This window comes from Oncorhynchus mykiss, chromosome 17, assembly GCF_013265735.2.
Source record: "Oncorhynchus mykiss isolate Arlee chromosome 17, USDA_OmykA_1.1, whole genome shotgun sequence".
Classification (NCBI taxonomy): Eukaryota; Metazoa; Chordata; class Actinopteri; order Salmoniformes; family Salmonidae; genus Oncorhynchus; species Oncorhynchus mykiss.
The window spans coordinates 37,358,266-37,371,541 of NC_048581.1; the positions used below are offsets into that span (position 1 = coordinate 37,358,266).

The following is a 13,276-nucleotide window of genomic DNA, read 5'->3' on the forward strand; positions in this document are numbered from 1 at the left end:
TTTGGTACAATGTTCACTAGTGTTCGAGCAACAGCCCTACTCTTATGCTAGCGAATGGGCCAAGATTTCCTTCCTGATTTGCTGCCTCCGTGGAGCAGAGCTCTCCTGGGCCATGGCGGTGTGGGATAGACAGTCTCCCATCTGCTTCACCTGCTCCAACTTCACGGAGGAGATGAATAGAGTCTTTGACCACCCTGTCAATGCTAAGGATGCCGCTAAATGACTCCTGTCCCTCCGTCAAGGCTCCCATAGTGTCGCTGAAGTGGCGATCGAGTTTCACACTCTTGCCGCTGAGAGAGGCTGGAATGAGGAGGCCCTTCAGGGAGCATTCCAGAATGCTCTCACTGAGACCATCAAGGACGAGTTGGTGTCCAGGAATAAGCCTGATGGACTCGCTGAACTCATCTTTCTCGCCATCCGAATCGACAACCATCTCCGTGAGCGTCAGAGGGAGAGGCAGGTAAGGTTGCATGCCCCATAACATCTGATTCCTTGCCTTGTTCTGCTTCCCCGACTGCCTCCCTCCCCAAGTCTCTTCCAGAACCTGAACCCATGCAGCTCGACCGGGCCTGTCTCTCTCCAGAGGAGAGGCAGCAGCGAATCAGCACTAGGAGCTGCCTATACTATGACCAGGTTGGTCACTTTGTTTCCACTTGTTCCCTGTGTCCAGCAAAAGAGGTGGCTCGGCAATCTCTGCAATAATGGGGGATATACTGTTGAGCCAAATTGCCTGCCCATCGCCCCCCAGACCCCTGCTTGACGGCGTCCTCGTGCGGTAGAGCCAGGCTTTTCCTCTGCCAGCTCTCATCGACTGGGGCGCCGACGAGAGTTTCCTGGACCGTGGTGTCGTTACTCAGTTGGGCCTGGACACTGTTCCACTCGATCCACCCCTCGATGTCAACGCTCTCAATGGACAGCTGTCTGGGAGTGTCTGGGAGAGTCTGGGACAGTGTCTGGTAGAGGACCGTCCCTGTCATCTCTCTGGAAACCACCAGGAAAGGATCAGTTTCCACATAATCGACTGCCCTCACTCTCCTCTGGTTCTTGGCCATCCATGGTTAAAGCTGCACAACCCTCAGATCGACTGGACAACCACTTGGAGTTCATTTTGTCACTCTAATTGTTTACATTCTGCCCTTGCTCCTGCCTTGTCTGTGCCCCAGTCCATTCCATAACCTCCGGACCTGTCAACAGTTGCTCCCGAGTATCACAATCTAGGTCCTGTGTTCAGCAAGCTCCACGCCCTGCCGCTGCCGCCTCAACGGCCGTATGACTGCCTCATTGACCTCCTGCCTGGAGCTAATCTCCCCAGTAGCCGGTCGTATAACCTCTCTTGCTCCGAGCACAAGGCTATGGAGAAGTACATCCAGGATTTCCTGGCTGCAGGACTTATCAGGCCTTCATACTCTCCGGTGGATACTGTTTTTTTCTTTGTAAATAAGACGAATGCGTCACTGAGGCCGTGCGTAGACTTCCATGGGCTGAAAAATATCACAGTGAAAAACAAGTGTCCCTTGCCATCAGTTCTGCTTTTGTCTCCCTCCATGGTGCCATGGTGTTCACCAAAGTCAACCTCCAGAATGCCTACCACCTTGTCCCCATCAGAGAGGGGGTCGAGTGGAAAACTACGTTTAACACACCACTTGGCCAGTTTGAGTATTTGGTCACGCCTTTTGGTCTTACTCTCCTGCTGTTTTCCAGAACATAGTCAATGATGTGCTGAGGGATGTGATTGGACGCTTCATTTTTGTCTATTCGGATGACATTCATATTCAAGGACCCTGGGGCTTACCAGCAACACGTTCATCAAGTTCTCCAGCGGCTGTGGGAGAATAAGCTTTTTGTCAAAGCTGAGAAATGTGAGTTTCCTGCTTCCTCGGTGTCCTTCCTGGGTTATATATTATTGCACAGGGGGAGTTACGTATGGACCCCACCAAGGTCATGGCAGTCACAGAGTGGCCTGCGCCCTCTAACCTGAAGCAGCTACAGCGTTTCCTGGGGGTTTGCCCATTTTTACAGACGTTTCATCTGCAACTATAGCCATCTGGCAGCACCTCTCACCCCTCTCACCTCCACCTCCACTCCGTTTCACTGGATCCCTGAGGCAGAGGCAGCGTTCCTGGAACTCAAGCGCCACTTCACTTCCGCTCCGGTCCTCACTCAGCCGGACCCAGAACTCCGGTTCATCGTGGAGGTGGACGCCTCCGACATCGGGATAGATGCTGTTCTGTCTCAACATTCCCCCTCTGATCAGAAGCTCCAACCATGTGCATTCTTTTCCCGTAAACTCTCACCTGCAGAGAACAATTTTGACATCGGTAACCGGGAACACCTGGCAGTTAGGCTGGCTCTTGAGGAGTAATGTCACTGGCTGGAGGGCTCTGTACTCCCCTTCATTGTGTGGACAGACCACAAAAACCTGTCCTACATCCAGACCGTCAAACATCTGAACTCCCGACAAGCCAGGTGGGCTTTGTTCTTCGGTAGATTCAATTTCACACTCATCGCCCCAGTTCTAGGAATACCAAGCCTGACGCCCTCTCCCGCCAGTTCACCACCGACAACACTGGTTCTCAGCCTGATTCCATTGTGCCATCCACCTGCATTGTTGCCACCAGCCTGACCAGTCCTAGAAATGCTCTGTTTGTTCCTGATTCTGTTCGCTCTGATGTTCTTCAGTGGGCCCATTCTACCTGCCTCACCTGTCACCCTGGTATAAACCGGACCCTCACCTTCCTGCATCAGCACTTTTGGTTGCCCACTATGGAGAGAGATGCCTGGGAGTTTGTCTCAGCCTGCTCGGTCTATCCCCGGAACAAAACCTCCACTAAAACCCATTTCCCATACCCAGTCGCCACTGGTAACACATAGCTCTAGACTTCATCACTGGCCTTCCCCCATCTAATAGTAACTCAGTCGTCCTCACCATTATTGACAGATTTTCCACAGCGATTCACTCTCCAAGCTCCCTTCCAGGGAAACTGAGGACCTGCTGGTATCCCATGTGTTTCGTCTGCAAGGCATTCCCTCTGACAGATATGGAGATCCTTCTGTTCAGCTCTTGGTATCAATGTCAGTTTTTCTTCTGGATATCACCCCCAGACCAACGGCCAGACCGAACGGGGCAACCAGGAGATGGAGACTACCCTACGCTGCGTGACTTCTACTAACCCTTTCTCCTGGGTTGCTCAGCTACCCTGGGTTGAATATGCCCACAACACCCTCACCAACGCCTCGTCAGGTATGTCACCTTTCGAGTGTGCTCTGGGTTACGAACCCACCTTGTTCCCCGCCCAAGAGGTTGAGGTTGCGGTCCCCTCTGTTCTTGATCAAATGCGCCGTTGTCATCTCACCTGGAGGAAGGCCCGGGCCGCTCTTCTCCGTGTCGCCGCAAGGACCCAGTACCAAGCAAACTGTCACAGTACTTATTTATGAAGCTAGTGACCGATGTGGTGTACTCCTCAATACCATCAAAGGATCCCTGAACATATTCCAGTCTATGCTAGCAAAACAGTCCTGTAGCTTAGGATCTGCTTCATTTGACCACTTTTTTTATTGACTGAGTCACTGGTGCTTCCTGCTTTAATTTGTGCTTGTAAGTAGGAATCAGGAGGATAGAATTCTGGTCAGATTTGCCAAATGGAGGGTGAGGGAGAGCTTTGTACCCGTCTCTGTGTGTGAAGTAAAGGTGGTCTAGAGTTTTTTTCCCGCTGGTTGCACATTTAACATGCTGGTAGAAATGAGGTAAAACGTATTTAAGTTTCTCTGCATTAAAGTCCCCGGCTACTAGGCGCACCGCCCCTGGATGAGCATTTTCCTGTTTGCTTATGACGGTATACAGCTAATTGAGTGCGTTCTTAGTGCCAGCATCGGTCTGTGGTGGTATGTAGACTGCTACGGAAATAGAGATGAAAACTCTCTAGGTAGAGAATCGGTATACAGCTTATCATGAGATACTCTACCTCAGTCAAGCAAAACCTTGAGACATCCTTAGAAATCATCCACCAGCTATTGTTTACAAGTCTATATAGACCGCCACCCCTTCTCTTACCAGAGGCTGCTCTTCTATCCTGCCGATACAGTGTATAATCCACCAGCTGTATGTCATTCATGTTGTTGTTCAGCCACGGCCAGGTGAAACATAAGATTTAACACTTTTCAATGTCCCGTTGGTAGGATATATGTGCTTTTAGTTCGTTCAATTCATTATCCAGCTATTGAACGTTGGCCAATAGGAACGATGACAAAGGCAAATTAGTCACTCGTTGGCGGATCCTCACAAGGCACCACAATCTCCTTCATTGATAACTCTTCCATCTCTTTCTCCTGCAAATGACGGGGATGAGGGCCTGTTCGGGTGTCTGGAGTAAATCCTTCTTGTCCAACTCTCCTCCCCAGCGCCATTACAATTGTTTGCTGTAGTGTTAAGATTTCCCTCCACTGGAATGAAGGGGCCTAGCTCCAACCACGAAAAACAATCCCAGACCATTATTCGTCCTCCTCCAAACTTTACAGTTGGTATTATGCATTCCGGCGGGTACTATTCTCCTAACATCCGCCAAACCCAGATTTGTCCGTCAGACAGATGGTGAAGCGTGATTCATCACTCCAGAGAACACGTTTCCACTGTTCTAGAGTCCAGAGCTTTACACCACTCCAGCTGACACTTGGCATTGATCTTAGGCTTGTGTGTGTCTGCTCGGCCATTGAAACCCCTTTCATGAAGCTCCCAATGAACAGTTCTTGTGCTGACGTTGCTCCCAGGGGCAGTTTGGAACTCGGTTGTGAGTGTTGCAACCGGGGACAACCAAGGACGATTTTTATGCTCTATGCGCTTCAGCGGTCCTGTTCTGTGATCTTGTGTGGCTTACCACTTTGCGGCTGAGCCATTGTTGCTCTTCGACATTTCCACTTCCCAATAACAGCACTTACAGTTGACCGGGGCAGCTCTAGCAGGGCAGAAATTTGAAGAACTGACTTGTTGGAAAGGTGGAATACTATGACAGTGCCAGTTGCGGTCAGTAGTTACGGTCAGTAGTTGTGGTCAATAGTTGTGGTAAGTAATTGTGTTGTTGTGTGGTTGTGTTGAAGGTTCTTTGGTCCCTACAGTATGGACCTGGTCAGTAGTTGTGGTCAGTAGTTGTGTGCTTGTGGTCAGTAGTTTTGTGGTTGTGGTCAGTAGTTGAGGTCATAACTTATATGGTTCAGTGGTTTTGTGGTTATTAGTTGTATGGTTGTGGTCAGTAGTTTTGGTTCAGTAGTTGTGTGGTTGTGGTCAGTAGCTGTGGTCAGTAGTGGTCAGTCATTGTGGTCAGTCGTTTTGTGGTTGTGGTCTGTAGTTGTGTTCAGTAGTTTTGGTGAGTAGTTTTGTGGTAGTGGTCAGTAGCTATGGTCAGTAGTTATGGTTAGTAGTGGTCAGTCATTGCGGTCCCAAGTTTTGTAGTTGTGTTCAGTAGTTGTGGTCAGTAGGTGTGATCGGTAGTTTTGTGGTTTTGGTCAGTAGTTGTGGTTTAGTAGTTGTGTGGTTGTGGTCACTAACTGTGGTCATTAGTTGTGTGGTTGTGGTCATTAGTTGTGCGGTTCAGTAGTTGTGTGGTCAGTAATAGTGTTCAGTAGTTGTGTGGTTGTGGTCAGTAGTTGAGATCAGTAGTTGTGGTCAGTAATATTGCTCAGTAGTTGTGTGGTTGTGGTCAGTAGTTGGGGTCAGTAGTTGTGGTCAGTAGTGGTCAGTAGTTTTGTGGTTGTGGTCTGGTTCAGTAGTTTGGGTCAGAGGTGTATGGTTGTGGTCAGTAGCTGTGGTCAGTGTCTAAACTACAGTTGTTGTGTGTGAAAACTGAAAGAAGTGCGATGAGAAGTGATCAGGTGAAATATGAAGCGAGTGAACGGAGACAGCTTCACTCCATCCAATCAGAGCAGCAGGATCAATGTACATCCCGCTCTTCTCTTTACAGACAGTGGAAATCTTTCTCACACTCTTCATTGGTCTGTGTGGTCATATACCCTGTATGTCACCATGAAAGATTTATAATGTGAATGTATGTTCCATTGACAAATTTGAATAGCAGAGAAGTTTACTTTTTTCTAACTTGTTAAGAAAGTGGTAAAAATGTCAGTTGTCTTAAAAAGATACATAAAATGTTGTTGATGCAGTTACTTAAAACTGTTAAAGAGGCTGCGAATTTTTGCAGCTTTTTGTTAAAAATCGCGCAACATTTCAACGTCCTGCTACTCATGCCAGGAATATAGTATATGCATATGATTAGTATGTGTGGATAGAAAACACTCTGAAGTTTATAAAACTGGTTAAATCATGTCTGTGACTATAACCGAACGCGTTTAGCAGGAAAAATCCCAAGGAAAACTGTTCACAAAAAAAAACCAAAAATATCCCTCCGCCAGTCTCTGTATTGTCTATGGCAAGGGAAAATAGATGTTTACAATGCCTACAGCTTCCACACGATGTCACCAGTACTGTTAATTGATTTTAAATTAATTCTTGGTAACATGAGGAATAGGCACTTGCTGTCGTCGAGCACACCACAGGAAGTAATGAAAGAGAGAATGTGGACCATGATTTCAAAACGTGCTGCTATTGAATACAGATCGCCCCGTGATCAATTTGATCGATTATTAACGTTTACTAATACCTAAAGTTGGATTACAAAAGTAGTTTGAAGTGTTTTGTCAAAGGTAACTTTTTTAATTTTAAAAAATGACGGTGCGTTTTGAAACGGTGCTTTTCCATGGATCAGACGGCCTTCATAAATGGACATTTTGGGTATACATGGACGGATTTAATCGAAAAAAAGACCCAATTGTGATGTTTATGGGACATATAGGAGTGCCAACAAAGAAGCTCATCAAAGGTAATGACTGTTTTATATTTTATTTCTGCGTTTTGTGTAGCGCCGGCTACGCTAATTATTCTGTTTACGTCCCCTTTGTGTATTTCGGGGGTTACATGCTATCAGATAATAACTTCTCATGCTTTCGCCGAAAAGCATTTTAAAAATCTGACATGTTGGCTAGATTCACAACGAGTGTAGCTTTAATTGAGTACCCTGCATGTGTGTTTTAATGAAAGTTTGAGTTGTATCGAGTACTATTAGTTGTCACTCTGAAATGTCCGCTGATGTGCGCTGATGTTGATCCCTGTACAGGGACAGCAGCCGTAACAGGTTTAAACAGCTGCATCAGTACCAGATAATGCTGTTCCAATTTCAGATTTGAATAGCAGGGAAGAGGACCAAGATGTCGTATGGTGCATTCGAAAAATATTCAGACCCCTTGACTTTTTCCACATTTGTTACGTTACAGCCTTACTCTAAAATTGATTAAATAAAACATCCTCATCAATCTACACACAATACACCACAATGAAAAAGTGAAAGCAGGTTTTTAGAAATTTTGCCAAAAAACAAAAAACAAACTGAAATACCTTATATACATAAGTATTCAGACCCTTTGCTATGAGACTCGAGATTGAGCTCAGGTGCATCCTGTTTCCATTTATCATCCTTGAAATGTCCACCTGTGGTAAATTAAAATGATTGGATATGATTTGGAAAGGCACACACCTGTATAAGGTCCCTCACTGCAGGTCAGAGTAAAAACCAAGCCATTGGGTCGAAGGAATTCTCTGTAGAGCTCAGAGACAGCACAGTGGCCTACATAATTCTTAAATGGAAGACGTTTGGAACCACCAAGACTCTTCTTAGAGCTGGCCGCCCGGCAATCGGGGGAGAAGGGCCTTGGTCAAGGAGGTGACCAAGAACCCAATGGTCACTCTGACAGAGCTCCAGAGTTCTTCTTTGGAGATGGGAGAATCTTCCAGAGTACAACCATCTCTGCATCACTCCACCAATCAGGCCTTTATGGTAGAGTGGCCAGACGGAAACCAATCCTCAGTAAAGGGCACATGACAGCCAACTTGGAGTTTGCCAAAAGGCACTTAAAGACTCTCAGACCGTGAGAACCAAGATTCTCTGGTCTGATGAAACCAAGATTGAACTTGTTGGCCTGAATGCCAAGCGTTACATCTGGAGGAAGAACCTGGCACCATCCCTACGGTGAAGAATGGGGGTGGCAGCATCATGCTGTGGGGATGCTTTTCAGCCGGAGGGACTGAGAGACTAGTCAGGATCGAGGGAAAGACGAATGGAGCAAGTACAGAAAAATCCTTAATGAAAACCTGCCCCAGAGCGCTCAGGACCTCAGAGTGGGGCGAAGATTTACCTTCCAACAGGACAACAACCCTGAGCACACAGCCAAGACAACGCAGGAGTGGAATGGGACAAGTCTCTGAATGTCCTTGAGTGGCCCAGCCAGAGCCCGGACTTGAACCTGATCGAACATCTCTGGAGAGACCTGAAAATAGCTGTGCAGCGACGCTCCCCATCCAGCTTGACAGAGCTTGAGAAGTGGTGCGTGCATATGTATTCACCCCCTTTGCTATGAAGCCCCTAAATAAGATCTGGCACAACCAATTACCTTCAGAAGTCACATAATTAGTAAAAAAAAGTCCACCTGTGTGCAATTTAAGTGCCACATTATCTGTCACATGATCTCAGTATACATGTATAAACACCTGTTCTGAAAAGCCCCAGTCTGCAACACCACTAAGCAAGGGGCACCACCAAGCAAGCGACACCATGAAGACCAAGGAGCTCACCAAACAAGTAAGGGACAAAGTTGTGGAGAAGTACAGATCAGGGTTGGGTTATAAAAAAATATCCAAAACTTTGAACATCCCACGGAGCAGCAGTAAATCCATTGTTAAAAAGAGATTGGAGTATCTGTCCATAGGACCACTTTGAGCCGTAGACTTCACAGAGCTGGGCTTTATGGAAGAGTGGCCAGAAAGAGCCATTGCTTAAAGAAGTAAATAAGAAAACACGTTTGCTGTTTACCAAAAGGCATGTGGGAGACTCCCCAAACATATGGAAGAAGGTACTCTGGTCAGATGAGACTAAAATTGATTTTTATGGCCATCAAGGAAAACGCTTTTTCTGGCACATACCCAACACCTCTCATCACCCCGAGAACAACATCCCCACAGTGAAGCATGGTGGTGGCAGCACCATGCTGTGAGGATGTTTTTCATCGGCAGGGACTGGGAAACTGGTCAGAATTGAAGGAATGATGGATGGCGCTAAATACAGGGAAATTCTTGAGGGAAAACTTTTCAGTCTTCCAGAGATTTGAGACTGGGACGGAGGTTCACCTTCCAGCAGGACAATGACCCTAAGCATACTGCTAAAGCAACACTCGAGTGGTTTAAGCGGAAACATTTAAATGTATTGGAATGGCCTAGTCAAAGCCCAGACCTCAATCCAATTCTCAATCGAATCTGTGGTATGTCTTAAAGATTTACTGTACACCAGCAGAACCCATCCAACTTGAAGGAGCTGGAGCAGTTTTGCCTTGAATAATGGGCAAAAATCCCAGTGGCTAGATGTGCCAAGCTTATAGAGACATGCCCCAAGAGACTTTCAGCTGTAATTGCTGCAAAAGGTGGCTCTACAAAGTATTGACTTTTGGGGGGGACAGGATGAATAGTTACACATGCTCAAGTTTTCAGTTTTCTTGTCTTATTTCTTGTTTGTTTCACAATAAAAATATTTTGCATCTTCAAAGTGGTAGGCTTGTTGTATAAATCAAATGATACAAACCTAAAATAAATCTATTTCAATTCCAGGTTGTAAGGCAATAAAATAGGAAAAATGCCAAGGGGGGTGAATACTTTCACAGGCCACTGTATGTCACCATGAAAGCTTTATAATAACAATGTATGAGGACCACCGTCAAGTGCTGTTCATGCTTAGCACAATAAATTTCGTAACTTTGATAAATTGTTTATCATAACGCACTACGCATTATTACAGGCGACAGGTTCTGTACACATCATTGCTTTCTGTATCAGAAAGTAGGCCTGACCCTCTTTGAAGTCTCGTAGATTGATGCATTGCACTCTTTTTGTTTATAAAGCCCTCTTGACTTGCATAAACTTCTGCTGTACCTTACTTCATTGTTACAGACGTACGAGCTGCCAGACTCAATCTCAAGGATGGCTAACTCTGAAGAGCCCTTCGATATCCGCTGAGTTAGGTTAATCTGATTTTAGTTTTTTTGCAATTGGAAGCGTTGGTGTCTCTGGGGCTATTTAGATGGCTGAATGAGGGCCTTTATACTGAAGAACGTGTTTGTTTTATATGATTGTGTTTTGCATTTTGTGTATTTCTATATGTATATTGATGTGTATTGAGTGTAGTGATGTGTATGTTTGATTCAGGGCTCATCTGTAAAAGAGAACTTGGTCTCAGCATGACTCCCTGTCGAAATAAAGGTTAAATTAATCAAATAAATATCCTCAGTTTTCCTCTGTCCCTCTCTGCTTTGAGGCAGGAAATGCATTCCAGTGTGTTGCTCCTGGGTTCTTAAGATGGCATCATGTCCCCCTTTGCAAACCCATCAGAATTCCAGAAGTGTTTTAGTGCAAAAAAAAAGTGTGACAGTTGGTAGAGCATGGTGCTTTCAATGCCAGGATGGGAGGTCTGATTCCTACTGGGGCCACCAACAAAAAAATGTATGCATTCACTACTGTAAGTCACTTGAGTGTGCCGGATCCAGTATTTCAGAAACAGCCGCTCTCTTGGGCTTTTCACTCATGACAGTGTCTAGGATTTTACCAAGAATGGTTCCCGTCGACGGCAGTCTTGTGGGCAAAAACAGCTCATTCATGAGAGAGGTCGAAGGAGAATGGCAAAAGGCATGCAAGCTAAAAGGCGGGCGACCAATAGACAAATAACGGTGCAGCACAACAGTGGTGTACAGAACGTAATCTCAGAACGCACAACTCGACGAACCTTATTATGGATGGGCTATTGTAGCAGGCGATCACAATCCACTCATATCAAATAAAACAAGAAGTGTATCCAGTGGGCACTTGCTCATCAACACTGGACAATTGAGGTGTTGAAAAACTTTGCATGAAACATGACACCAAGTTCAGTTTACTTGAGTGGTCTGCACAATCCCCAGACCTCTTTGGGATGAGATGGAATGGGTTGCTGTCCCATGTGCTATGTTTGAATTAGTGTTCAGTAAATAGGACACTAAAATTGTTGAAAATCCCCCCTCTCCAACTGGCAGCTGTGTCTTACACTCCTGAGATGATATACACAGCGCACAGCAAACTAAGGGCTTTGGGTTGGAATTAATAGTCATTAAGGGTGTGTTCGTACATTCAATCTTGATTGCCAGAGTGTGCTCAGAGTGAGCTCTGGGCGTTCAAAAATTCAGAGCGTTGTCAGATTGTCCATTTGTAAATTCAGAGCGTTTCGCTCCTGGAGTGTTCAGAGCGCACACTGGACACTCTGGCCTAAGAGTAGGGTTGATCCGAACGTTCTGACCTCACAAAAGCAGTCAAGCACCCAAGCTAACTGGCTAACGTTGGCTAGCTTGCTAGGTACTTCCAGACACAAAAGAGAGAACAGCTCACTCTGACCATTTTATTCGCCCTAGCAGAGCTGGTTAGGCTGTTTTCATGTTATCCAGAGCGCTGGTGACTGTAACTGTTCTGCTGGCACATTTGAATTACCTTTTTTTTGCCGACGTTTACTGACACCGGCCATATACATTTGTGAACTCATCAGTTAATCTGTGTTCTGGCACACTCAAACGAGAGTGCTCTGAAATCGAAGTAGAACGCCAGAGCAAATATACATGCACCCTATGACTGAATTTTCTTCTGCTGGCTCACCTCTTGAGTTCTACTTGTCTCACTATTCGTTATTGATATTCGTTATTGATAACGTACTGTAAGTAAGTCAAGCATAAATTAAGCATTGGAGGGATTCAGTCACAAGGTTCTTTATTTTATTTAACCTTTATTTGCCTGTTGATTGTTTAACTGTTGTTGATTGTTGTCCTTGTGACTGAGTTGCTTAATGAAGTATTTATATCTGTCTATCTAGAATACAAGGTGGTCGATTGGCAGCCAAGACTGAGGTTGTGGGAGGAGGCTGACTGTCTCTTGTACTACATAGTGATTGACTATCTCTAACACTGGCCAAGTGAAGGGATTGGCTCTCTTGCAGAGCAATATTTGTGCCTGAGGCAATCCGGGAAGCACTCTTTTCACGCCACTTCGATACCGAAGTGACCTTTTCGTTACAGGTTAGATTAAGGTTAGGAAAAGGGTTAGGGTTAGGGAAAATGCTCTCCTAACCTGCTACGAAAATCACTTTGTAATGACGTGGCATGAAAAGTGTGTGTCCCTGTCAGCAAAGACATCCATACACACTAATAAAGAGTGAATGTGTGGAGGTTGATAGGGTGCTTATAAGTACATGTATTTTAGACTGCAGGGAACAAGCTCCTGCTGAGCTGGTCAGGATGATCCTGGTTCCATACCCATGGGTCTGTCTGATAGTTCAGTTGATTGGAGCATGGTGTGTGACCATGTTATACGTGACCATATTATATGATATTGTTGTTTATCGCCTTAGTGGTCGACTAAGGATGTCACTCACCGGCGGCGTCCACTCACGGGGCTGAACCTCGTGAAGGAGCAGCTCCTCTGGACCACGCACCCATCCGCGGGACTCTCAAACCGCAGCTTCACCGACATTGTTCACTGCCTGCCTGACACACACACACACACACACACACACACACACACACACACACACACACACACACACACACACACACACACAATGTTGATTTAGTTACTTTACATTCAGCCTACAGTGAACAGACTGAGGGCCTTAATCACTCAGGTTATTTTACAGTTCCAGGTTTTCTAGGATCCCTCTTACACTGTGGGCATTTTAAAATGTAAACAAAGTTGAATTGTTTTGTTTCACAGTAAACATTGCTACATTGATAATGAAATCAAACCCCCATACTCACAGCACCAGAATACTTTCTCTCTCTCTTTTATCTCAAGGACACTAACCTTAAATGGTTTTGGCCAGAAAATCTGGTTATTTGTATTGATAAACAATCCAGATAAACAGGATAGGAAGGATCTTTTCTACCACAACATAAAAAGAGTATCACTCCTTCATCCCCTCATCTATCCTCCCCCCTCCACACACCCTCTTGTGAAGCCAGAAAGATACATCATCAATACTTTCCTCCCTTTCCTCTGTCCCATTCCTCACTCCAAACTAGGAGCGCAGTGACATTCTGTGTGGTGAAGGACGTCTTACGTTTTGTTTTGGACTGTCAGTGTTAATAAGTTAACTTGAGTTAACTTTTTGTCATTTTA

The 13,276-nt window shown here is 45.6% G+C and overlaps 1 protein-coding gene across 4 annotated transcripts in view; it reads right to left on the reverse strand.

Moving 5' to 3' along the window:
- Positions 1 to 13,276, reverse strand: part of ripor3 (RIPOR family member 3) — a 72,533-nt gene that overhangs the window by 38,385 nt on the left and 20,872 nt on the right. For 3 of the 4 annotated variants that reach the window (XM_036949845.1, XM_021568379.2, XM_021568375.2), the window contains exon 2: positions 12,534 to 12,645. In XM_036949845.1, the coding sequence (XP_036805740.1) occupies positions 12,534 to 12,631 (98 nt within the window). In that variant the 5' untranslated portion in view covers positions 12,632 to 12,645. The remainder of the gene's footprint in view (positions 1 to 12,533; positions 12,646 to 13,276) is intronic. The other variant, XM_021568377.2, reaches the window with a different exon arrangement.